The sequence below is a fragment of the Corvus kubaryi genome, unplaced genomic scaffold (assembly GCF_017639235.1).
Source record: "Corvus kubaryi isolate FWS band 111438036 unplaced genomic scaffold, C.kubaryi_AGA036_p1.0 37383, whole genome shotgun sequence".
NCBI lineage: Eukaryota > Metazoa > Chordata > Aves > Passeriformes > Corvidae > Corvus > Corvus kubaryi.
In genome coordinates, this window is record NW_024581125.1 from 2,226,625 (window position 1) to 2,250,134 (window position 23,510).

Genomic DNA, 23,510 nt, shown 5'->3' on the forward strand with positions numbered 1-23,510 from the left:
ACCTCACCTTCTCCCCGTGCAGAACATTACTCCTCCTGAACGGAGAAGTATCCGCTTACAGGCAGCGCTGCTCCAAGGAAAAATAGAAAAGTTTGCCTCTACCCTCAAAAATAGCCATTTTGTTCAGCCAGATGTTCTACAAAATGGCACGGCCGCTGTGCTTGAGGGGGGCCGGGCCTCCCACCCGGCGGGGCTCGGCGGGGCGGTGGCGGCCCCCGCCCGGCCCCCGGCGGCGCCGAGGCCAATGGGCGCTGGGGCGGCGGCGGCCGCCTCCTCCTGCCCAGCCCGCCCTATATAGAGCCCGGGCAGCGGCGCCGTCCCGTCCGTCGGGCTGTCTGTGCCGAGCCGTGTCGAGCCCAGCCGTGCCAGGATGCCGGGCCGCACCGTGTGGCGGCTGGCGCTGCTCGCCCTCTGCCTGGGGGCCGCGGCGGTGGGGGGACATCGCCGCGGAGCCGGCGGCAAGAGCCGGCGGCAAGCGCAGACCCAAACCACCTCGCTCCCGCAGGGCACCGCCGCGCAGGGAAAGCGTGAGTACCGCCCCCGGGCAGGGCAGGGCGCGGGGCTTGGCACGGCAGCGCCGGTGGCCCCGGGGGGCTTTGTCTGTGCCCCGCGCTCGCCCTTAGCCGCCCCTCGGCTCGGCGGGACCCGCACACGTGTGCGCCCCGCGCCCCTTCCCTCCCGGCTGCTGCCCTCGGTAACGCCGAACTTTGCTTTCTGTTCCCCCTCTGCATCCCCATTCCTCCCTCGCCTGTTCTCCCCCCAGAGACCTGCTATGACAATGGACGGTACTATCAGATAAACCAGCAGTGGGAGCGTACTTACCTGGGAAACACTCTAGTCTGTACCTGCTACGGTGGGAGCCGAGGGTTCAACTGCGAGAGCAAGCCCGAACGTAAGTTGGTGGCCCCTTTTGTCTGCATCGAGACCCCAGCACGGCTTTTGGTGCCGAGTAAGCCAAGCCTTGTACGAGTTAGGGGTGGCAGCCCAGGTTTTCCGCTGAAGTTTGGTACTTAGGGTCAGTAATGGGATCTACACTCAATTACACTGAAGATCTGGCTTGGGATTTTAAGAAATGCTTTTCATTAGCGATGGGCCTGCCACCAGAATCCTGAGCCAAACATCACTCATCTCTCTGGAGGATTGGATCTAAACATTAATTTTGGAGCCAGCCTCTTCTTTATAATGAACTGAACTGACTCCTGGACTCTCACGGGGAAGTTCAAATCTGGAGTCACTTTGCAGCTCTGGCTCTGCTCTGATTGCTTCACCCCAACTTTTCATAGCTGTGCAGTGTCGTCAGCTTGTTTAAAAATATTTCAACTTACAACTTTCTGCAGCCCCCTTGCCGTGCTGTGAGCTTTCTATAATTGAGTGTAAAATGAGATTGTTTAGTCTGTGCAGAAGAAGTTTAGGGAACAGAAAGAAGTTTAAATGCAAGGTCTGCTGGAGGCTGCATCTCTCCAGGATTAGGCGTAGTTCAGATTATCAGATGCAATTGATCTGTATTTATTGGTCTGAAGCCACTGGTTTGCCGTAGTTCCTTTATGTTGCTTTGGAGATAGAAGAGACGAAAAACTGGTTCCTGGCTGACAGTGTTCATGTAAGACAGATGTGAGCATCTCAGCCATCTGTTTGGAAGGCTCGTGTGCTGTCTGCCTCACGGCTGGAGTATTTTAAGGAGTGCTCAGTCCCCTTACTTCATAAAAGAGGGTTCAATTTACTTTTCCTTCCTCTGCAGAAATTCCCAAGTTTTACAGTTTTGAAGTTCAATAGCAAGTTTTCCTTATGACACAGTGAACTTTATCTGCCCAGTAGTGAAGAAAGTTGTTCTGCTTCACATCTTGAGTCTGGTGGCAGCACCAATGTTCTGTAATCACTTACTCAGGCATGAGTGTGGGCAATACACAAGTAGTGAACTTTGCTGTTGACTTTGGTGGGAGTGCTGCAGAATTTGGGATTAATCTACTTAATTTTTGCTAAGTCAGAGTGAGGAGGATTAGCATGACAAAGGACACAGTTTCCAGGGGTTGTTTGCTCCCTCATGTCTTCTCTACTGTTGGCTTCAAACAGCTGGGATTGATGCTTTCAGGCGTGCCTGCCATGTGCAACTTTTGGTTCCCTGAGGGAGGGAAGAAGAGGTATCTGAGGTTATTCAGCATCATGGGCACCTTGAGAGGGGGCAAACTTTACCCAACTTTTTCTCTGCTGTTTCATCCTATGAAGAAAGAGGGGACTCATAGACATTTTTCTCCAGAAAAAAAGGAGTATCTGTGTGAGGAGGCAAGGAATGTGTTTCTGTTGACTGTATGTGTTACTGGTGTGGTTACATGAAGTTGATTTTCTTTTAATTTTTTTTTCCCTCCCTCATAGCTGAAGAGACCTGCTTTGACAAATACACTGGATCCACTTACAGGGTAGGGGAGACTTACGAGCGCCCCAAGGACTCCATGATCTGGGACTGTACTTGCATTGGAGCTGGACGTGGGAGAATCAGCTGCACCATTGCCAGTATGTAACTAAGAGCCTGTTCCTAGAGCTATTGTTCCTTCGTGTCATATTTTCCAGAGCAATTTACACAATATTCCCAGTGCCTATTAGCTAAAGTTGAATGGGGTTTAATCCAAAGCCCACTAAAGCTTTGAAACTGAAAGTCCTTGCCCCATGTACATACACAACCAAACTCCCCTTTTATTCAAGGGGTCAAGTGCTATGTGAGAAAACATAGGCCAAAAAATACTGCTAGTGTCCAGCCATACAGGTTAGTAATTTATTATATACAAGAGTGTATATAATACACAGGTGCAATTATGAAAGTAGATTTTTGACTGGGAAAAAGTCTGCTCTGCAGCTGGTGAGTCAAAATAACACCATCAGCATTAATGGGACTACTTAGAATAAATGATAATAAATAAATGCCAACTGAGAGCCAGTCCTCCATCCTCCAAAAATATCATTGAACACCTGTCTCTAAGGGAGCTGAGATTTGATATCCAGACAGCAGCTTAATGTGTTTCTGCAACTCCTTTTTCACTAGCCTGACCCATACTTTCCTCTTGCTCTTCTCTCTCTTCCCTTGGTCCTTTCTTCCCAGCTCCCCTTTCACGTCTCTGTCTGGAAATCCTTTCCTTATTGAGTCACTGAATTGTTCACAATTTCCCTTTAGTTCATAATTAAACTTTCTGGGAGCACAGAGGAAGATTGCTGTGTGTAAGGATTTTTAGGCTGAGATTTCAAAGTCTCTGAGGTATCTTTTGAGAAAAGTCTTGCTCTTAAAAGTATCCAGTTTCTTGTTTAAGACACATAGGCAGATCCTAGTAGTGTTGCCACAGAGGACTCGGAAACCAGCCATCATTGTAACGTGGGAAAAAAATAAAGCATTAAAATAGAGCTGGAGCCCTTCTGAATTTAATGGCATTTTATTGGGCAGGGATGATAAATGTTGTAAGAAAGAGTCAGTAAGGAAATTGCAAGTGTAAGAGCAGCCTTGTTTCCTCATCATCAGCCTGGTTTAGAGCTCACTGGAGAGTCTCACTGACTGCAACTGGCTTTGAATCAATCTTCAGAACTCCTACATTCCCTGCTTTCACAAATGAGCCCACAGAACATTTTACTGGCTCTTAATAAATGATGGGATGTGGGTGTTTTTTCTTTCTTGCTATTCTTTTTTTTCCTTGTATTCTTCCAAAGAAACGAGCCCTGTGTTTGCAAACTGCAGTGTACAGTGCTTCCCTCCCTCAGCCTGGGCTGCCTCAGAGCTGTGGGGCACTGCTGGGCTTGAATCTGCCTTTCCAGGGCAGGTTTTCCAAACCCAAGAGATCTGATTTCCCACTGGCCTGTCACACCAAGCACCTCCTTATCCTCCACGTGCTGTCCTGGCCACCGTGTCCCTCATGAATGGCCACAGAGAAGCCCAAGGGGCATCACTTCCAACAAGATGGAGGCAAAACCTCCCGCACCAGCCCTCAGCCTGAGAACAGGGTGTGAGGGAGAAACAGCACCTCATCACTTCTTGGCATTCCCTTTTCACTAGCCAGGCTTTGGCTGTGGTTTGGAACATGGAGAAGTTAGCTGAGGGAGGAGGACAGGGCCTGGGAAATACAGAAAGTGGTGGGTGCCAGTGGGAAAGATGGAGCACCATTTTACAGGCTTATGTCCCCCCTCATCCTCCTCACTGTTCCCCCTCCTTGCTGCCCCACCCCAGCTGACCCCCTTTGCCCCTGGCCAGGTGGCCCTTGTGACCACCATGCTATTCCTGATACGTCCCTCACCTCGGCTCCCCTCTCTCCCACCACAGATCGCTGCCATGAGGGTGGCCAGTCCTACAAGATCGGCGATACATGGCGCCGGCCCCACGAAACAGGCGGGTACATGCTGGAGTGTGTGTGCCTGGGCAATGGAAAGGGCGAGTGGACCTGCAAACCTGTGGGTAAGTGGCTGCTCCTTGCTCCTCCCTCAGCACAGTCAGGGTGTGTGGGCCCTTTTTCCTTGTCTTCCCTGTGGTGTCCCCATGTGGGAATGCCCTGGGTGGGCTCTGATCCACTCTCCCCTCACAGCCGAGCGATGCTACGACAACACAGCTGGGACATCCTACGTGGTGGGAGAGACCTGGGAGAAGCCCTACCAGGGCTGGATGATGGTGGACTGCACCTGCCTCGGTGAGGGCAGCGGCCGCATCACCTGCACCTCCAGAAGTAAGTGCCAGCCTGGCAACTGCTGGCTGCTCTGTTTTATTATCTTACTTAATTTTTCATTTGTTTTCTTACTTTCCTTTCCCATGCAGGATGAAAGTAAGTTATTCCTTCATCTGCCCTGTGCAAGTAACAGTAGTTGGAGAGGGATGGCCATGCCCTGGGAGGTGGTGGGAAGCAGACCCTTCTGAGGGAAGAGAGGCCTGTGTGGTGCCCCAGTCACCATTTGCAGTCTGGGAACATCCCCCAGAGCTGGTGATCAGTGCTGGCGACAGAGGTGCCTGGATTATTTGGGGATTTAATCTCATGGAGAGAGAAGGGTTTAAGGAACCTGCATGTCAGCTGAGCCATAGCCAGGCATCTCCCAGGAAGTCAGGGAAATCGCTTGGCCCACAAAATGGCAGAGAGTTTAGCCCAGGATGCCTATTTCTGTGCTTTCAGGTAGCCTTCTGAGGTACAATCTGGAGTTTTTAAAGTTAAATACCCTTTCCAACAGCAGGATCTGCAAGATTAAAATGTTTTCTTGTTTCTTTCTCTCTATTACTGTTTTAATTTATGTGTCAGCTAAACCAGGGTTTGTTTTGCCTGCTCTACCATCTCCTATCACTTTTCCCACCCCATTTCCTGCTCCAGCAGCACAGGTGGTTTTGGTTTTTTAAAGTTTTTGCATCATTGAGGGACATTACCGTAAATACTCCCATTTTATTTGTATTTGCAAAGCAAACAGGGCCCTTAAAATCCAAAATCTTGCTTGTTTATTGACCTCCTGTTCCAGTCCTGTTAGCTCCACCACAGAGCTTGCTCCTATCTTGGGCTTACACGAGTTGCCTCAAGAAAATTTAACTTTGTACCTTACACCTTGGTTATGCAAGGTTTGAGAAACTCTTCTGTAGCCTTTCAGTTGCCTCGGGGCACACAAGTAATGGATTTTTGCTGATACAAACAGCAGACATGTAAGAATAAGACACTAAGGAGAGTTGAGATTAAAATGGAAGATCTGGAGAGACTTGTTCAAGAAATAAGCTGTAAAAATCAACCCAGCCTTGACAATATTAAGTCTGTTAAAGACATACGAGGAAAAATCATTAGCTGTCAAATAGGAATGAATAAAACAGAATGTGTTGTTTGTGAATTTTGGAGGACTTATTATTACTAATAAAATGTATTTGGCAGTAGCTTTCTTTCCATAACTGAGGTCTGCCCTGTTGTATCATGGGGGAAATTGCAATATAATGACCTGTTCATTTTTCATTTTGTTTTCCAATTACATTTGAATAGAGAAATTCAAATTTATGTATATAAAATGATACTTCTAGCCCACAAAGTGGCCTAACACTTCAAGTGGGTGCTGCTGTTATATATCTTTTATGGCCAGCATTTTCCAGAATCACAGCTGTTTGCTTCAGTGGCATTTCAGCTTTTCATTGAGAAGAGTGTCCATGAGACACGTTTTTTTCACATTTGCAAAATTGGATGATGAATACCTCACCAATTTACCATTCTTCTGGCAAATGCTCAATTTCTGGTCATTTTAGCACTGTGAATCAGTAACATGTTTTCTGCATTCACATTCTATCCCCTGTGCTCTCTCAGTGGCAATCTGGCTTAATGCATATGTCCTTCCACAGTTCTTCATAAATCCGTGTTCATTGATCCATGATTATATTTGAGCCACTGTATCAAGTTTCCCTTGAATAAGAAGGTAAAATGTTGTAATGGAAGAAGAACTAGTTAATCCATGTGGATCTGGCATCCAGACAAAAGTAGTTTGTTGTGCTGTCCTTTGAACCCTTTTACTCAATTCATCGCGGGCTGTGGGTTACTGAAGAGATTTAGAAAGTCTGGTACTCCTGGTATGACTTGAGCAGCTTGTGTTAACTTCACTGCAGCTTCATGCAGGCTTGTTTTGGAAGAAAAGTGGGATTTTACATGTTGTCCTCAAACAGGTTTAAGTCCCTTCCAGATGAAAGAGAGCCCTGAAATTGAACTGTACCCTTTGTGTAGTATGAAATGACCCAGCTACAAAGACTCCTGATTTTTTTCTTAAAAGAAAAAAAAGGGGCATTAAAACAAGCTTTGAAGGTGCTGGACAGAATGGGTTTAGAATGACTTTAAAAAGTAGCTTTTTGACAACGGCTGCAAAGTGAAAGAGCAATTCTGGAAATGAATGGAAATTTGGGATGCTCTCAGCCTGTGCAGTTTAGTGCAGGCTTTAGTGCATGTAGGAATTGCAATGGTGGGCTCCAGAGAATGAGGTGGGCCTTTAATTCAGTCTTTAAAGTATGAGCTTGTTTGACAGAGTTGGTGGTTGAGTGCTGGAAACTGCCCAGTGAAGCCACCCAGAGCAGGCACAGCTGAGAGTCGTGTTCCTCACACAGATCGCTGCAATGACCACGACACCAAGACTTCCTACAGAATCGGGGACAACTGGAGCAAGAAGGATAACCGTGGGAACTTGCTCCAGTGCGTCTGCACCGGGAACGGCAGAGGCGAGTGGAAATGCGAGAGACACACGGCCCTGCACACCACCAGCACTGGTAAGTGGGGCATCGTGGCATGGAACGTAGGGAAAGGGAACATGAATGGCACGTTTTGACAGGTTAGGACTTGGAGTTGAATTGTTCCATCCTAATTCAGGTATTTCAGAGTCTTGTCTGGGAACGATCAGCAGCAGAGAGGGTCAGAGTTCAGGAGATGCTCCTTGTTTGTGCGTGTGGAGAGAAGATCAATTGATACCTTGTTTCCATGCACAAATGGGGCTGGCACACACACATGGGATTGCCTGCACAATCACAGGGCCGTAAATCACATCTAGGGCCCTGCATCCACAAGAGCTATCTTTGTCTTGGGAGCATGGCACTCCAAGTTAATGTTTGAACTTTATGTATTTGCCTCAGGGTAACTTTCTTGAAATCTCCTTAATTTAAACCCCACTGAGACCATCTGGTTTCTTTGACATGATAAATACACCTACTAATGGGTGAGCTTTAAAAACCCAAAAATGTCAAGGAATGTATACAACGCTGTCTAATACATGTACGTGAGAGAGCTTGTAATTTCGGTATGAAATATTGCCTAGTTTACAGAGAGCATATCTTTTGTGCCCAAGGTTTAAATCTTCAGCTCCTAAATTCTTTCTTTTTGTCATTTTAAGGATCTGGGTTTCTTATCAGTGAATGCAATGTAGAACTTCTGTTTTCCTGCAGTGCCTGCACTGAAGTTTTCTTGGTAAATGACCTTTAACTCCATTGGGTTAACTTCAAATTCTCAGAAGGTCTAAACTTCAAAATGCAGAACACTTCAAGGGTGCCAGTATTTTGTTTCCATTATTATTTCCCCTATTTCAGCAGAGCTGAATTTGTGGAGGTTCCTGTGGGAATCACTAGCAAGAAATTGATATGATGTAGACAACAAAAAGCCTGTTTGCCTCTCAGTATTATTCCAAATGATAATGTGCCAAAAACTTTGATTCAAAATTTTAAAATTGCCCAGTAAAAGAATACATTTTCAGTTTATTCTTCTTGTTTTTAATGAAAAATTCAAAACTGATCCTTTTTGCCTTATCTCGCTACTTCCTTGGTAGTTTTTTATTGTCTTGTCACTGATCTTGATTTTTCTGTTCTGCAGTTCCTTCAACTAACCTTTTTTTTTCTGAAAAAAAAAAAAAGGTTTTCTTCACAATTCCTTTGAAAAGCAGTTTCTAAATCCCTTCTAAAGCCATTCTACAGGGCTGGAAACCAGAGGCTGTCATTAGCAGAAGGGGGAGTTGCTCTTCTAATTTTGAAAATTGCTAAGTGGAATAATTAAGCTGCATCTCCGGAAGCTTAAGAGTGTTGTGCCTTCCATCTGATGGAGTGCCTCAGGTTTTATTATCTCAGCATTTTACGGCAGCATTCTGTTGCTGAACTTTTCACGCCACGTGTCCCTTGTGTCTCGTGTTGTGCCACAGGCTCTGGCTCTCCCAGCATCACCAACGTGCAGACGGCGCTGTACCAGCCCCAGCCGCAGCAGCCCCAGCCCCAGCCCTACGGCCAGTGCATCACGGACAACGGCGTCGTGTACTCCGTGGGCATGCAGTGGCTCAAGACACAGGGCAGCCAGCAAATGCTGTGCACCTGCCTGGGCAACGGAGTCAGCTGCCAGGAGATAGGTATGAGTTGGTGTGTAGTGCCTGTTCACGCCTGTGAGGTCTCTAGGGCTGTCCTGTGGCGTAATTTCCAAGTAGAACCCTCTGTGTGCATATCAGAAATGTACTCTGAAGAAGGCATACTGGAGAAAGGTGCAAGGGGGGAAGAAATGGTTTGGTTATTCAAAGCCTGGTTCTGTAGGGCAGAAATGTTTCCCAGTGAGCTATATATAACCTGCTGAGGGGAAACAGAGCCCTTGGGGAGCAGCATTAATAACTTCATTCAAATGGAGCTGCGATAATATATGTTTGGAAAAGAATGTAAAAAAATGCCACAGCTGTGGAGCTGCCTGTTGGTGTGTATTGGCCTGGGTCCATGGCAGTCAGTGTGGGTTCCCAGCAGCCAGCAACTTGGCCTGGAAGGGCTGTTTTAGAGCCCTGACATTTGGGGATTGCAGTCTAATGCTGTGATTTTTCTTTTTGAAGCTGTGACCCAAACGTATGGTGGCAATTCTGATGGAGAACCCTGTGTCCTGCCCTTCACCTACGATGGAAGGACTTTCTATTCCTGCACCACCGAAGGCCGCACAGATGGGCACTTCTGGTGCAGCACCACTTCCAACTTCGAGCAGGACAGGAGATACTCCTTCTGTACCGAGCAGAATGGTGAGCTCTTCTTTTAGAGGGTCTTCACATGCATGTGACCCTGGTGTAGGGATGGAGGAATGAGCAGAGGACACAGTAACAGGCTGCCTGACCAATTCCAGCAGTCTGGAGGGACTTAAGGTAGTAAGGCAGTGCTGTGAAAGGAGGGCTGCCTGATGACAGAGCACTTGTGTACTCTTGGCATCTTTGGAGGGTGTTACAGATGTACCCTTTGAGTCCTGTTCTCTCTCCTCTGAGCTGACCTTAGAATGGGAGTACCTGGTCAGGGTGGCGCTTTGGCCCAAAGGATGCTTATCTTTGGCTTTGCTTGGGTGAATTGCTTCAAGTAATGCCCATATTAGGCTGCAAAGAGGAGGATATCCATGGAGTACAGTTTGTCACTCCCTCCATCCTGGCTATCTAGCCAGGCTGCCATATATAGCAGTGATCTTCATGTGATTTGTGGTCACCAGTCAAGAGCTGGGGCATGACTAATGCAGCAGCATTCCCTCTTGTCTGTGGATGGTCAGTGTTCCCTTTGCAGCACACATCTACCTGTGTGGTTGCACTTTCTGGAGTGCCTGTCAGACATCCATGGAGCAGTGTCCAGGCAGCTTCTTTGGGATCTGACCTTGGAAAGAGTATTTCATGTTCCGCCATGAAAATGCTGCTTTTTACACTGCATAGACACTTCTAAAAAAATTCTGTTCTACTTTGGTTGTTTTTTTTCCTGATAAAAGTCAAGCCTTTCTCTGATGGGCATATAGTATTTTCTTTTTAAAAAAAACAAACAAACCAGCCACCCAAAAGCAACAACAACAACAAAACCCCTCCCCTCCCTCCCTGCCCCCCAATGAAAAACCAAACACTGTCCCTGTCCATGCACACATTCAAGTTTTAGAGAGGCTTCTTGTGATACACTGTGGAAAAGAGAAATGTGATGGACAAAAATCTCAGTAAATGTCTTCTTGTTCACCAATATTTGTAAAGCAGAGTTGCTCAAGAGGTGATTAGTTCAGGTAGATTACAGCCCTCTTTCCACTGCTGCTTGCAAAACATGAAGCTTCCAGCCTGCAGAGAGGTTTTGGCTTGCCCTGTTGTACATAACTGAACTGTAACCCTTTCCTGAGGGTGAAGGCTTCCCTTAGAGCTGAAAGGCACTGCTGGGAAATAGCTCCAGTGAGATAATACTGGTATGCTGAGAGCTATGAGTTTATTTCATTCCCTAGGCCTTGGGAGAAGGGATGTGCAGAGCTACTTCCCAAACACACAAAGTAAGCTTCAGTTTTCCCTATTTCCCAGGAGTTCTCATGGCTGGCTCTGCAGCTCCTTCCAAAGCAAAGCTTGAACTGAACTGACCTCGTGCAAAGCTTATGTTTCCACATCTGAATTAATTAAAGGCAAGAAAAGAAGCCTGTGGATTATATACAGGGCACACATGGCAAAAAGTAGTGCTAGTGGTTTGTTTTCCAAGCTCTTTCATGCATGCTAAGAGAGAGTGCAAAGGCTGCATTTGCATCTATTTTCTTTTCATTTTTGTAGTTTTGGTCCAGACACGTGGTGGCAATTCCAATGGTGCTCTGTGCCACTTCCCCTTCCTGTACAACAACCGCAACTACACCGACTGTACTTCTGAGGGACGGAGGGACAACATGAAGTGGTGTGGAACCACCGAGAACTACGATGCTGACCAGAAGTTTGGATTCTGCCCCATGGCTGGTAAGGCTGAGAGCCATAAAGGGGTTATGGAGCACTTGTATGTGGTTCTTCGAGCTGGAAAGTGAAGACCTCTCTGTTGGTCAGTTACTGATGACTTCCATTGAGCTGTGTCCCAGCCCAGAGCCCTTTAAGGCATTTCTGAAGCTTTGTTTTGTCCTTTTTTTTCCCCCCATTGACCACCTCTAGCAGAGATTTAGGCAATGTTGGGAGAAGGCAATTTTCATTCCTTCTTTGCTACAAAGCATGCTAGGCATGCTCCTCAGCATGTGCAAACTGGTGGAGATCTGCTGGGGAACCTAAACCGGAGTGGGTGCCAAAACTTCCTTGTTAAGATGCAGAAACCACTACGTGGTATGAAGGGGTATTGCAAATGGTCTCAGTCCTCAAGATGTTGTAAATTCTGGCCTCATAAATATCCTCCTGCTTTCTTCTTACCCAGCCCATGAAGAAATCTGCACAACCAATGATGGTGTCATGTACCGTGTTGGGGACCAGTGGGATAAGCAGCACGACATGGGCCACATGATGAGATGTACTTGTGTAGGAAATGGCCGTGGAGAATGGACCTGCATTGCCTATTCACAGCTCAGAGGTACTGATTTCCATGTTGATACCACCACTTTAGTCCAGGTGGGAGAAATTGGTATGCTTTTCTGTCGTTGCAGGCTTGAGCCCAGGCTCAAGAACCGCAGTTTACTCCTTGGAGTAGGAAGGGAATTAGAGGAGCTGTGAAGTTCTTTGCTTGTTATGTGTTGGAAAAGTATATTCCAGCCTTTACAGGCTCAAGCAGAAGCAAACCTTGATGATCTTGATCATGCTATCCCTCCTTCCTTTTGTCTACATTTAGGAATTGGCACCACTGTGGTTTTACAGAGAGCTCAGTATAGGCACCTCCCTGCCTCAAGAACAGACAAAACTCCAGACTAGTCTGAAGTTTGAAAGCAGAGCTGTTCTGTTTTATTGTTCTGTAGTGAAATTTTCAATTCCTCTGTGCTGAACTAGCCTTTTGCTGGCTAATCTATATGAAAAGCTGGCAGGAAAGCATGGAGATTATTCTTATTTATTTACTCATTTGTATGAGTGGTCCAAGTGGAGAAGTACTTAAGCAATACCAAAAAAAGAAGACTTAAAAGCACAGACATTTGATCATCCTACAGCTAGCTCACAGCATTGGCTTCATGTCTGGAAAAGGAGGGGGGTTGCTGTCAAGAGGCCAAGAAAGGACTCTTTAACACCACTGCTGAAATGGCATATAATTTATAGGGAAAGGCTCACTCAAGGGCTTTGGAAGGGTTTTTTTTAATGTGTTTCCTTCAGAACAGTGAGAAAGGCACTGCTCAAAGTTCTGGTCTGTGCAACTCCTGTTTCCACTTACACAGCTAGTTCTCTGCAGTTCATTCTGGAGTGGAAGTGGTCTTTCTTGATGAGGAGAGGGTAGAGATACTTTGCTTTGTCAAAAGGCAAAGGTTATCTGAGTAGAGCTGTTTAAACAGAGCAGCCAGATCTTGGCGCCTGCAGGAGAGTCTGAGCGCTCCTTGGTTTATCCTGATGCCGTGCCCATGGTGTGGGAAAATATGATAGGGAATGAAAGCCTGGACTCACTTCCCCAAGGACAGATGATCCAGAGGTGACTCCGGAACTGAACTTGGGTCTCCTGGGTCCCACTTAACAAAACAACTTGCTTCTGGGGTGGTTTTCATGTTTGTTTTGTCTTTCTGCTCCTTGCTGTGATTAGACTGGCTTTAGGAATTCTGGGCCAGATTCCAGATGGACATTGAACCTAATAGAGTGATACCATTGTACTAAAGCATGGGGTCTGGTTGCTGGGTTTTGAGGGAAGAGTAGACTGGTAGGCACTGGCAGCATCTTGTGTGTGTAATAGATCTGCCTCTGCCTTCAGATCACTACAAAGGGTAGCAGAGATACCCGACAGAATAACATCATGAGAATGGCTGGTGCTTCCTCATTATATCTTCATAAATTTGGAGCAGCCCTTTTCTCCTTGTGTAGTTTCAGTGATTTGAGGCAGTACTCGCTGAGGAGTTTCAGTTGAGATGTTCCTCAGAGGAGATGATTGGAGAATCAGTGTGGTGATTTAGATTTTCGTTCACATGTGGAATCTGTCCAAACGAACAACAAGGCAGTTCTGTAGCTGGATTGTGTCCTGCTGACCTCTTTTCTGCAAGTGTTGCTTATTTGCCTACTGCTGATAGATGAACTCGGGAGCAGGGGTGTGTGTGCAGCACTGTGAGGGTCACAGATTACAGGAGGGCTCCTTTCTGCTGGAATGGAGCTTGTCATGGTCAGTCTGTGTGGTGATCAAGCAGAAGAAATGATGTCCCAAGCAGAAGGGTTCTCGCTTAATACTTAGACCGATTGCTGATACTCTCTACTCTCTCCCCCAGACCAGTGCATTGTGGATGGCATCACCTATGATGTGAACCAGACCTTCCACAAGCGTCATGATGAGGGGCACATGCTGAACTGCACCTGCTTTGGCCAGGGCCGGGGGAGATGGAAGTGTGATCCTGTTGGTGAGTCACTGGCTGCCCCCACTTGCCAAACACCTGTTGTGGCTCTCTGTGTAAACTGGTATGGAGAAACCGGTGTGTGAGTTTGGGCCCAGTCTTTGTCCACTTTCTGTCCTGAATTGTACAAATGCAAAAATAGAAGCAGCACTGCTTTTGCTGGAGGGTAAGTGAAAGGGCATTTGTTAATTTAAGAACATAAGCTTGGGTTATCACACCTGCCACAGAGGAATCATGATTGTGGCCAGCCTATGTTCTAAAGTGTAGCAGGTTCCCAGGCTGTGGTGATTTGGCTGGATTCTGGTACCTGAGCTGTCAGCTGAGCAGGGCTCTCAGCCTGAACACTGATAAAACATGCAGCTGGGCACTGATGCTGGGATCAGTTTTCTTGCCTTTCTCTATCCTAAAATCTTTTGGAGTTTTCTCCCTGAGCTGAGGAAGGAGACCAGCACATATTAACTTACCTTGGACTGAATTGATTTTTTGGCTGCCCTTTGTTCTGGCAAAGAGGGAAAGCTCAGGATGAGAGCACATGTTAATAGTGCTCTGGAGGTTAGCTAAAACCATCATGGTTGTCTTCAGGAACAAGAAAATTTCATCTCTTCTGCCTCCCCCCCTTCCCTAGCAAACCTTGATTGGAAGATAAGACCTGGTTGTTTGGTTTGCAATTACTAAGTCCAAGAGAGCTTCAAACTATTGCCAAGAAAATCTGTTGGAAATTACTAGTTGTGAAGTTCTACTTTATTTACAGTAATACCCGTACGAGTTTACTCAAGGAACATGGATTGTAAAGCTCCTGAAAATTACTAGTTTGAAGGAAGGGGTGGGGGGGATGATTTCAGCTTTCTATGTAGGTACAATTAAAGTTTTAATTTTGTTTGCTCTCTCTAAACAAAGCTCTTATTTATCCAAGCAAACATAATGCTAGTTCTCACTGAGAATTTCCATTGAGCCAGGCATACAGGCAGTTGTCAGAGTAGAAGGTGTACTGAAGTGCTGTACTGTGCTGTGTTTACACTAGTTAAGCTGATTTCAGGATCTGATCTGTCCCCCTTTGGTTTCTACAGTGGTAAATAGGGAAAGATTCTGCTGAAAATTCGTGGGACTTTTAAATCACAAATGAATTCTGTTGAAGGCAGGAGGAATTTTTGCCTTTGATCTCCTTGAGAGCAGCATGGTTTAGCTTTGGATGAGATGAGCTCAGTTGGCCAGAGCAGAACTGGGCTCCAGAGTGGATGAAATCCTTTCTAGAAGGAACACCCCACTGAAATGCATCACAGCTGAATTAGCCCCCTAATATCTAACTTAATACATGCAGTGATTTGGAATTCAAGTTCTGTTGCCACTTAATGTACATTTGTATACATTTTATGTATATTTGCAAATGAACATGGGTGTTGTATTTCTTTGTGCCACAGTCTCTTGGAGCTTTCCTCTGTAGATATTTCAGTGTGGTTTCAGTAACACACAGTGGTGAACTGTCTCTCTTGTGCCTTCAGACCAGTGCCAGGACTCGGAAACCCGCACCTTCTACCAAATTGGAGACTCCTGGGAGAAGTATGTCCATGGGGTCAGATACCAGTGCTATTGCTATGGCCGTGGGATTGGAGAATGGCACTGCCAACCTCTGCAGACCTACCCAGGTAAGAAACCCAACAGAAAATGAACTCACCTGCTGAGTAAGACCTGAGGAAAGCTAGCTTTCCACCCCTCGCATCACTCTTCAGGTTTCTGTACCTAATGCCTTTTGGTTTCCTTTTAAAACTGAAGAGATTTTCCCTGTCCCTTGGCAGACACAAGCAGGTGTCGGGGTTATAAAGAGGGGCCCAAGCTATTTGCAGCTATTCCTGAGGCCAGGGTTAGTTCAGAGAGTGCCTTTCAGTGCACACAACAGCTTGGGTTTACATTGCCTCTTGGTATTTAGTGATATCACCTGTGTAATCTTCAGCTTATATTGCCTGAAACTCACATATGTGTAGCCCTTCCTTTTCTGCTCATTACAGAAACAAAATCCACCATGGAACGAAACGTTTTTCCTGATCAGTGCCCCAAAGAAATTAAATATTTGAACTCTTGTTTGTCCAGGCAGTTCCAGGAACTCTTTATAGGGATGGGCAATGCCTGTTTGTTGGTTGTTCAGCTTCAGTTCCCCGAACAGAACATAAGGGGAACCTCTCTACTTTCCTGTTTGAGGTTGCAACTGCCACTGTCTTAATCTGAATAAGATGAAGTATTAGGGCTTGCTGAGCTTCACTGAGTCCTGTCAGACTGCTTAAACAAACATCTCCCTGAGCTATGTGAAGTATGCATGCCTCTAGCCTGGAGACCAGGGCTTTGGGCTGCTTTAGACACAAGAGTGACTGAAAATGTGTAAATAAACCAAATCTAATGTTTCTGAATGTAGGTTTGGGGTTAGGTGAGCTTTGAAATTTTCTGCCTGTGGGCACAAGTTTGTTTTTCTAGAAATCCTCTTAAATGGGGAACAGGTATATATGTTACATGGTTGTCCAGGTAAATTATTATTAGAAATGTTGGAAATGCGGTGAGTGTGCAGCTATTTAATGGCTAAAACACTTTCCTGTACATTCTGGGGATCTCTTTGCTGGGATTTTCTGAGAACTAACATGAGGACAGTGCTGCTGAGTGTTCAGTGAAACCTCCCCAGTGGGGCTGGGAGGGACTGAAAGGAGACCCGTGGGATTGTAAAATCTGTCCTTCTCTATTGGAGAGCTTTATGGAGAAAATAGGCCTGAGCCTGAGCTAGCTGAATGCAATCAGTAGTCTTAAGCATTAGAGCACTGCAGAACTTGTATTTTCTTGAGTTCATGGGCCTGTTTTGTGTCAGGACTTCCACCAGCCCTTCTGGTGGGGTTTGTGTGCAGGAGACAAGTCTCACTATCTGCAGAGTCCTCCACAGAGTTATGAAAATTCAATGTTTCAAATGAACTGATGAAGAAATTTAGTCAAATCATAGAAGATTAGTGGTTTTTTTTCAGGGTGTACTCAATGTCAGATTAGGAATTTTCCCTCACCATGCTGCATGATTAGACCCAGATTTGGCAGATGTTTTTTTATCAGCTTCCCTGCTGCCATTGCAGAAAATATCAATGATGAAAATGGTTGCTGAGAAGTTCCCCCCATCTCTTTGAACAACAAGACTTTGCTTTACAGACTTTTTCTGTACTAGACCTCTCCCATTTTCCATTTCACTGGTAGCTCACAGGAAATGGACCCAAGCAGTGCAGATTAACTCTCCCACAGAATATATTGTGATTCACTGGTTTTCTAGGTAGAAATGAAGCATTAAGGATAGAAAGGCAATAAAACTGATTTTCCGTGTATAGAAATACTATGTGAGCCGTGCAGCTTTCTTGCTTTTTGGTGACTCCACAACATCCCCAGTATGTTAAAACTGGCAGTTCTTTTTTTCAGGATCAACTGGGCCTGTTCAGGTGATCATCACAGAGAGCACGAATCAGCCAAACTCCCACCCCATCCAGTGGAATGCTCCTGAACGGTCTCACATCACCCAGTACATCTTGCGCTGGAGACCGGTGAGTGCCACATTTGCCATCATTTGTTCATCAAGAGTACTTTATTTGGCTTTTCCTGGTGTCTGAAAGAAGTGGTTGACACACTTTCAGCAAACTTGAGTTGCTTGTTCAGTGTCTTTGTCCTGTTGAGGTCAACAGCTACTCTTGAGCATCAAAAAGAGCCAGTGCTGTTTAACAATTAAATGTTTTCCTGCCTGAACTTCAGTGGTTGCTGTGTTCATAAAGTATTTTATTAAACAAAGCACTAAGTACAGCAAGCAGACAAGTTTATATCCTTCCTTACCTTAGGAATGTAAATCCTTGTGGAAGCTTCTTCATCCAAAGAAATGCTGTTTTAGTAACATGCATATCCAGAGACAACTGGGATACATTTTATTCTATTAATGAGGAGGTAAAAATGAGTAGGATGTGAAATCATAAACAGCTCAGTGTAGGATTAAATAAACAGTCACTCCGATCTTCTCCAAAGTCTAAACCAAAACTGGTTAACCACTGCTTGCTGGCTGATTCCTCTGTGAGGAATGATTTGGTTTAACCAACGCAGATCAGCTGTGTTCCAGCTCCCCTGAGTACAGCTTCACAAAAGACCACTTAATGATTAAGAGCATTAGTACCTCAATGGTGCCTGTTATTAAGAGAACAATAAAGGCCCTGATCCAAAGCCATTCAAGGCACTCAAGTCTTTTTACTGACTTCAGTGTATCTTGGATGAAGGCCTGAATGAAATGGACTTTAAAGCACTGGAATACAAACCTCAGAGGATGGAGCATTATTTTAAAGCTTCCCATAGAGTTCAAACACAGGGTAAAAGGGAAGAACTTTTCTGTATATTGTTTTCAGATGATGGGTTAGAGTGTTTTTATGAACAGCCTTCAAATATATATTTTCCAGCCACTACTTCATGCCTTACTGTGCTTTTGATGAAGGAAAGAGTTGAGTTTGTGACAAATAATGTTCCTTTTAAAGGGTAAAGTTCAAAGCTAGGTTGTTTTTAATTTACTCCTGTAAAACCTAATAACTCAATGCCACTAGTCCTGCTTCTTGGCATACTTTTCTCATCTCCTTTGACTTGATTCTGTCTGTGCATTAAAGCCATTCAAGTCATACCTTTGTTTAAATACTACAGTGATTAGTAACCACACAGCAGGTTAGGTCACTAGATCCCCCTGCTTGCAGCCTAGGGAGTCTCTCACTATCTGGGTGTCCATTTTCTTGCAGAAAAACTCTGGAAGGCAGTGGAAGGAAGCCACCATCCCTGGCCACCGGAACTCCTACACCATCTCAGGCCTGAAGCCTGGAGTGATATATGAAGGACAGCTCATCAGTGTCCAGCAGTATGGCCACAAAGAAGTCACCCGCTTTGATTTTACCACAACCAGCACCACAGCAGTGACAAGTGAGTTGAATCCAGGAAAACCTAATCTCCTTCACCCAAGTCCTTGCTTCGTGCATCCCAGTTAACACAAAAGTAGTGATGCTTAATGCAGCCTCTGTTTCTTCTCTCTTGCAGGCAACACTGTTTCAGGAGAGACAACTCTTCTTCCTCCCGTGGTTGCTACCTCAGAATCTGTCACTGAAATCACATCCAACAGCTTTGTTGTCTCCTGGGTTTCTGCTTCTGACACTGTTTCTGGATTCCGTGTTGAGTATGAGCTGAGCGAGGAGGGTGATGAGCCACAGTACCTTGGTGAGACAAAATTGGAGTGTGCCAGACCAAAGCATTGCTCACAGTCAGAGCATTGCTGTTTTGTGGCAGTCAGTAGAGCTGGTGTAAACATCTGAGCATCTCCCTGTCTTTCAGTAGGATTCAATTAGGATATGAGAGTGGCAGGACCAGCTCAGATGAAAAACTCACTTAGTTCATTGTCTTTTCTCCATTAAGAGCTGTAAGAGAACAAGGCAAGTATATAGCAATATCCCTTCAGAATACTGTCCCAGAATTCTGCAGAGGAAAACTGCCTGAGCCAGGAGCAGTGGATGAGTAATAACTCTGGGTAGATAATAATTATTCTTTTCATCTCCATGAATTTGCTCAGTTCTTTTTCCTTTTGAAATCATGTAAAGTTACTGGCTTCCACAGCATCCTGAAGTGAGCAGCAATGCAAATGAGAAGAGAACCAAATCTGTTTTTTAGAACCTGCCTCCTGGCTAATTTCCTTTGGCTTACCTTTGTCCTTCCATCAGAACGGACAGAGAGAAATCATTCCCAAATGCCCTCTCTTGGCTGCTTGTTGTCTCATGGATATCTCATGTTCCAGTCTGCTCTGTCAGTTGTTTTGTTTGGATCAAATCTTCTCCATCTTTGATAACATGACAGCTTAACTGAGCTGGGAAGCTGGTTAAAGGCACTGGACTCAGACATAGGAGTCAAAACTGCTTTTCCAGCATCTACTCTAGACCCCTTGTACCACATGTAATTTCGTCTTAACTTCTTTCTCCTAATTTCCTATCTTGACAGTGGTAATAGCAATATCTCACCTCAGATATTTGATGTTATACTAGTTATTGGGCTATGAGTGTGGTAGAAGAACATGACAAAAAGAGTAGCAATCTCCTGACCTAATAACTCTCCCTGGACTGGTGCTCCCCTGAACTCACAGGCTTGGACACTGAGCAGAAGTGGCTCACATGGGGGCTGCCAGCACTGTCACCACCTTTCTTTCTGCCCAGACAGCTGAGCTGTGCTGTGAAGCAGCTCCTGAGCTCATCTGTCTACAGACAGAGATTTACAGGCAGATTGAAAGGCAATTCCCAGTTTCCCTTAAGATGCTTGGCTTCAGTCTGGCCAGCAAGGAGCTGCTTCTTGGGGAATTTTCTACATCTGGCATGTAGGTGGACATCTGGGAGCAGGGAGAGAAGTTCACCAGCCCTCATAATGTCATTCTTCTTCACTCATGAGTCAGTGTTTCCACATAACCTATTCATGTGAAAGTTTTTCCATATATTTCTGTACTGAAAATGCAACAGTCAGGATATGAAATGAGTGTTCAGCTGAGATGGCTGCAGTGTGCAGGGGGCTGCTGCTCAAGCTGCCCTACCATATCCCACATCAAGCCCTCCTGCCTTTGGTTGCTGGTCCCAACTCTCCACACAACTCTTCTGAGGTGAACTGAAGACAGTGCAGAAAAACTGTTGTTTTGTCGCAGGAAGACTGTGCTTCAGCCCAGATTAGAACAGACATCTCAATTACTTTTTTTGCAGAGAAAGCAAGAAGATGGAACTGCTAAATTAAATTTTTCTCCCCTGCCTTCCTCAGATCTTCCAAGCACAGCCACTTCTGTCAACATCCCTGACTTGCTTCCTGGTCGCAAGTATATTGTTAATGTCTATCAGATCTCTGAAGAAGGAGAGCAGAATCTGATCCTGTCTACTTCACAGACTACAGGTACGTGTGGGTGGCTCTTGCTGTGCTTTGAAAGCTGTTGTTACTGTTTGCTCAAGAATTTTTGGTTACCTCTTATCCTCACACTTGCTGTCCTCCTCTGTTTATTCCCTTAAACAGCTCCTGATGCACCTCCCGAGCACACAGTGGAAAGTGTGGATGACACATCCATTGTCATCAGCTGGAGCAGACCACAGGCTCCAATCACAGGTTTGTCCAATTGGAATGCACCTATTCTCCTTTATTGGTAGAATCTGAAGTGTAGGTGAAAAAGAAAATGAGATATAACTCTGGGACAAACTTAGTGCAAAATTGTGTCTGATCTGAGAGACCAGCTGGAAAGCACATGGGCAGTTTAGCATTTCCTTGGCTTCAGTGACTGAACCAAGCAATTCAGAAAGCTGGATGCAAAACAATTCCTTCTGCATTTGTGTTAAAGAAAAACAAGCCCCAAGACCTTATATTTGTATCTGTCGTTCAGACCATCCCATAGGGAGCATGAGAACTGTACATGCCTAAATCCACATGTCAGACCTCAGAAATATGCTAACCCAGGTCAGACTGTGCTTTGGGAAGGTGCTGTGAGTGTGTGGTCTGTAGATGGGACGTGAGCACGGGCAGGCCACAGGTCCTGCTGAAGTTCAGGGCTATTTTTATCAAAGCTCAGTAGCGAGATCAGTTCAGCCCTCATTTCTAGCATTCTTTGTGCCTACTGATTGTGCTGAGGATTACATATTTCTCTTGCTTCAGGCTACAGGATTGTCTACGTACCCTCTGTGGAAGGCAGCAGCACAGAGCTCAACCTGCCTGACACTGCCACCTCTGTAACACTCAGTGACCTGATGCCGGGGGTTCAGTACAACATCAGCATCTATGCAGTGGAAGAAAACCAGGAGAGCACTCCTGTCTTCATCCAGCAGGAAACCACTGGGGTCCCACGCACAGGTAATGCTCGTGTTCTGGATTTCAGTCACTGAGATTTCTGTTGCTAGCTGAATGAATGCTTAAATGAACTCAGTTATGGTTTTGTGGGTTTGAATTGTAAATTTCACTAGTATTGAAGTTCTGTAGTAAAATCGAACTTCTTGACACAGTCAAGACACCACTCTGCATTAAGAGGATTGCAATTCCTAGGGATTGGACTGCAGGCAGTTCTTGAATTATCTGCAGAAGAGAGATCAGTTTCTCAGGTTATCTTAGGGAAATCCTACTAAGAAATCTCCTGAAGTGCCTGGTATATTGTTTTGCCCCAGTACTTGGCTCACAGATGTTCAGGGTTATGTACTCAGGCACCATAACACATGTTCAAATGTTCACCTGACTTTTCATTCTCCCTTCCAGTCCTACCCATTATTTTCCTTTGCAGTCAGTGGGTATGGGAGATTACTCAGCATTGACTGATGTGCCAAAACACCACCATAGGCTCTAAACTTGAGGCACCCAATATTTAAAAAACTACTGGTTTCAGGGTTCTTTTAAGTATCCAGTTGGACTGAATAACCAAACCAAAAGAAGGGATAGTGAACGAATTGGGATCTGATGTGGTAAGCAGTGGAATTTGATGGTCCTGCAAGTTGCAAGCACGTGTTTGCAAATGGGAATTCACCAGGAATGAACTCAGCTCAATGATTTTATGGTTTGGCTTCTGCATCTTCCAAAAATGTGCACTGGTTAACCTTAGGGCAGTATCAGTCCTAGTCTCAAGAAATTTAATTTAGACACAGGAATTCACGGGTGCAGTAATGTGGCCCAGCACTGAGGGAACTGCATTTTGCATTTGACTATAATAAGGCCAGATCAGCCCCTGTACTTGTTTAATTATAAAAGGTGGATTTCAAGTTAATCATAGACATTCAGAACATGCTGTGGGTTTTTAAAAATCCTCTCTTTTAATTTTAGAAGGAGGTTACTGTTTCCAATCTCTGGAGTACTTTTTTTCCCCTCAGGCTTTGGTTTTGCATATACTTGAAGTTCTGTAGCATATTACATCTGGTTTTTCAGTTCTCTTTCTGTCATAGCAAGATACCTTCTGAAGACATAATAGACTTTAAAGTAGATAGTGATGTTTGAAATTGTAGTCTGCTTGAATATTGTCTGGGGACATGTGTAGGCATATTTACAGTAAGGTTACCCTGACGTTTTAATTTGGTAAATATTCTTGGGCTAGCCATTCTTCAAGCAAAATTCACTTTTTTTTCCCTTGTATGGAAACCTATAGCTTCTCTTCCTGCTAAGGACTCCCTCTGACAACTACTGTACCCCTGTGCTTTCAGATGAAGTGCCTTCCCCCAGAGATCTGCAGTTTGTGGAGGTTTCTGACATCAAGATCACCATCATGTGGACCCCACCCCAGAGCCAAGTGTCCGGCTATCGGGTGGAGGTGATCCCTGTCAACCGCCCTGGCCAGCACGGCCAGAGACTGCCCATCACCAGGAGCTCTTTTGCTGAAGTCATTGACCTGATCCCAGGAACAACCTATCTCTTCAAGATCTTTGCTGTAAACCAGGGCAGGGAGAGCAAACCTTTGACTGGAGAGCAAACCACCAGTAAGTGTCTTTCCTCCGTGCTTTTTTCAGCCTTTTGAGGCGTGTATTTCGCTGTCGCTTGTAGAAATGTATAAACAGAGCACTTGAAGTGCAACAGTTCTAGCCCAGGAGGTATCCCATCAGTAGGATGACGGGGCTGGGAATTCATTCAGTCTAACAATGATCTCTTCAGCAGATTTATCCTCCTCCGGGGCTTTCCAATGGGAGTTTAAGTCTCATGGCACTTTAAAACAATTTCGTATGGCTGGAATTCAGCTTTTTATTACTGACTGAGAATTGATGGACCCTGCAGTTCTTTTACAGCACAGATCACAGCCTGTGA

The 23,510-nt window shown here is 45.4% G+C and overlaps 1 protein-coding gene across 7 annotated transcripts in view; it reads left to right on the forward strand.

Annotated features, from left to right (window-relative positions):
- The first annotated feature begins 318 nt into the window (after window positions 1-318).
- FN1 (fibronectin 1) overlaps window positions 319-23,510 on the forward strand; it is a 51,996-nt gene continuing 28,804 nt past the window's right edge. For 4 of the 7 annotated variants that reach the window (XM_042035433.1, XM_042035432.1, XM_042035435.1 and 1 more), the window contains exons 1-19: window positions 319-527; window positions 764-892; window positions 2,371-2,508; window positions 4,295-4,426; window positions 4,554-4,691; window positions 7,067-7,225; window positions 8,638-8,838; window positions 9,301-9,480; window positions 11,002-11,178; window positions 11,618-11,770; window positions 13,584-13,712; window positions 15,206-15,349; window positions 17,139-17,260; window positions 18,479-18,656; window positions 18,771-18,947; window positions 20,517-20,645; window positions 20,763-20,852; window positions 21,393-21,587; window positions 22,916-23,188. In XM_042035433.1, coding sequence (XP_041891367.1) covers window positions 371-527; window positions 764-892; window positions 2,371-2,508; window positions 4,295-4,426; window positions 4,554-4,691; window positions 7,067-7,225; window positions 8,638-8,838; window positions 9,301-9,480; window positions 11,002-11,178; window positions 11,618-11,770; window positions 13,584-13,712; window positions 15,206-15,349; window positions 17,139-17,260; window positions 18,479-18,656; window positions 18,771-18,947; window positions 20,517-20,645; window positions 20,763-20,852; window positions 21,393-21,587; window positions 22,916-23,188 — 3,001 coding nt within the window. In that variant the 5' untranslated portion in view covers window positions 319-370. The remainder of the gene's footprint in view (window positions 528-763; window positions 893-2,370; window positions 2,509-4,294; window positions 4,427-4,553; window positions 4,692-7,066; window positions 7,226-8,637; window positions 8,839-9,300; window positions 9,481-11,001; window positions 11,179-11,617; window positions 11,771-13,583; window positions 13,713-15,205; window positions 15,350-17,138; window positions 17,261-18,478; window positions 18,657-18,770; window positions 18,948-20,516; window positions 20,646-20,762; window positions 20,853-21,392; window positions 21,588-22,915; window positions 23,189-23,510) is intronic. The other 3 variants (XM_042035436.1, XM_042035437.1, XM_042035438.1) reach the window with 1 other exon arrangement.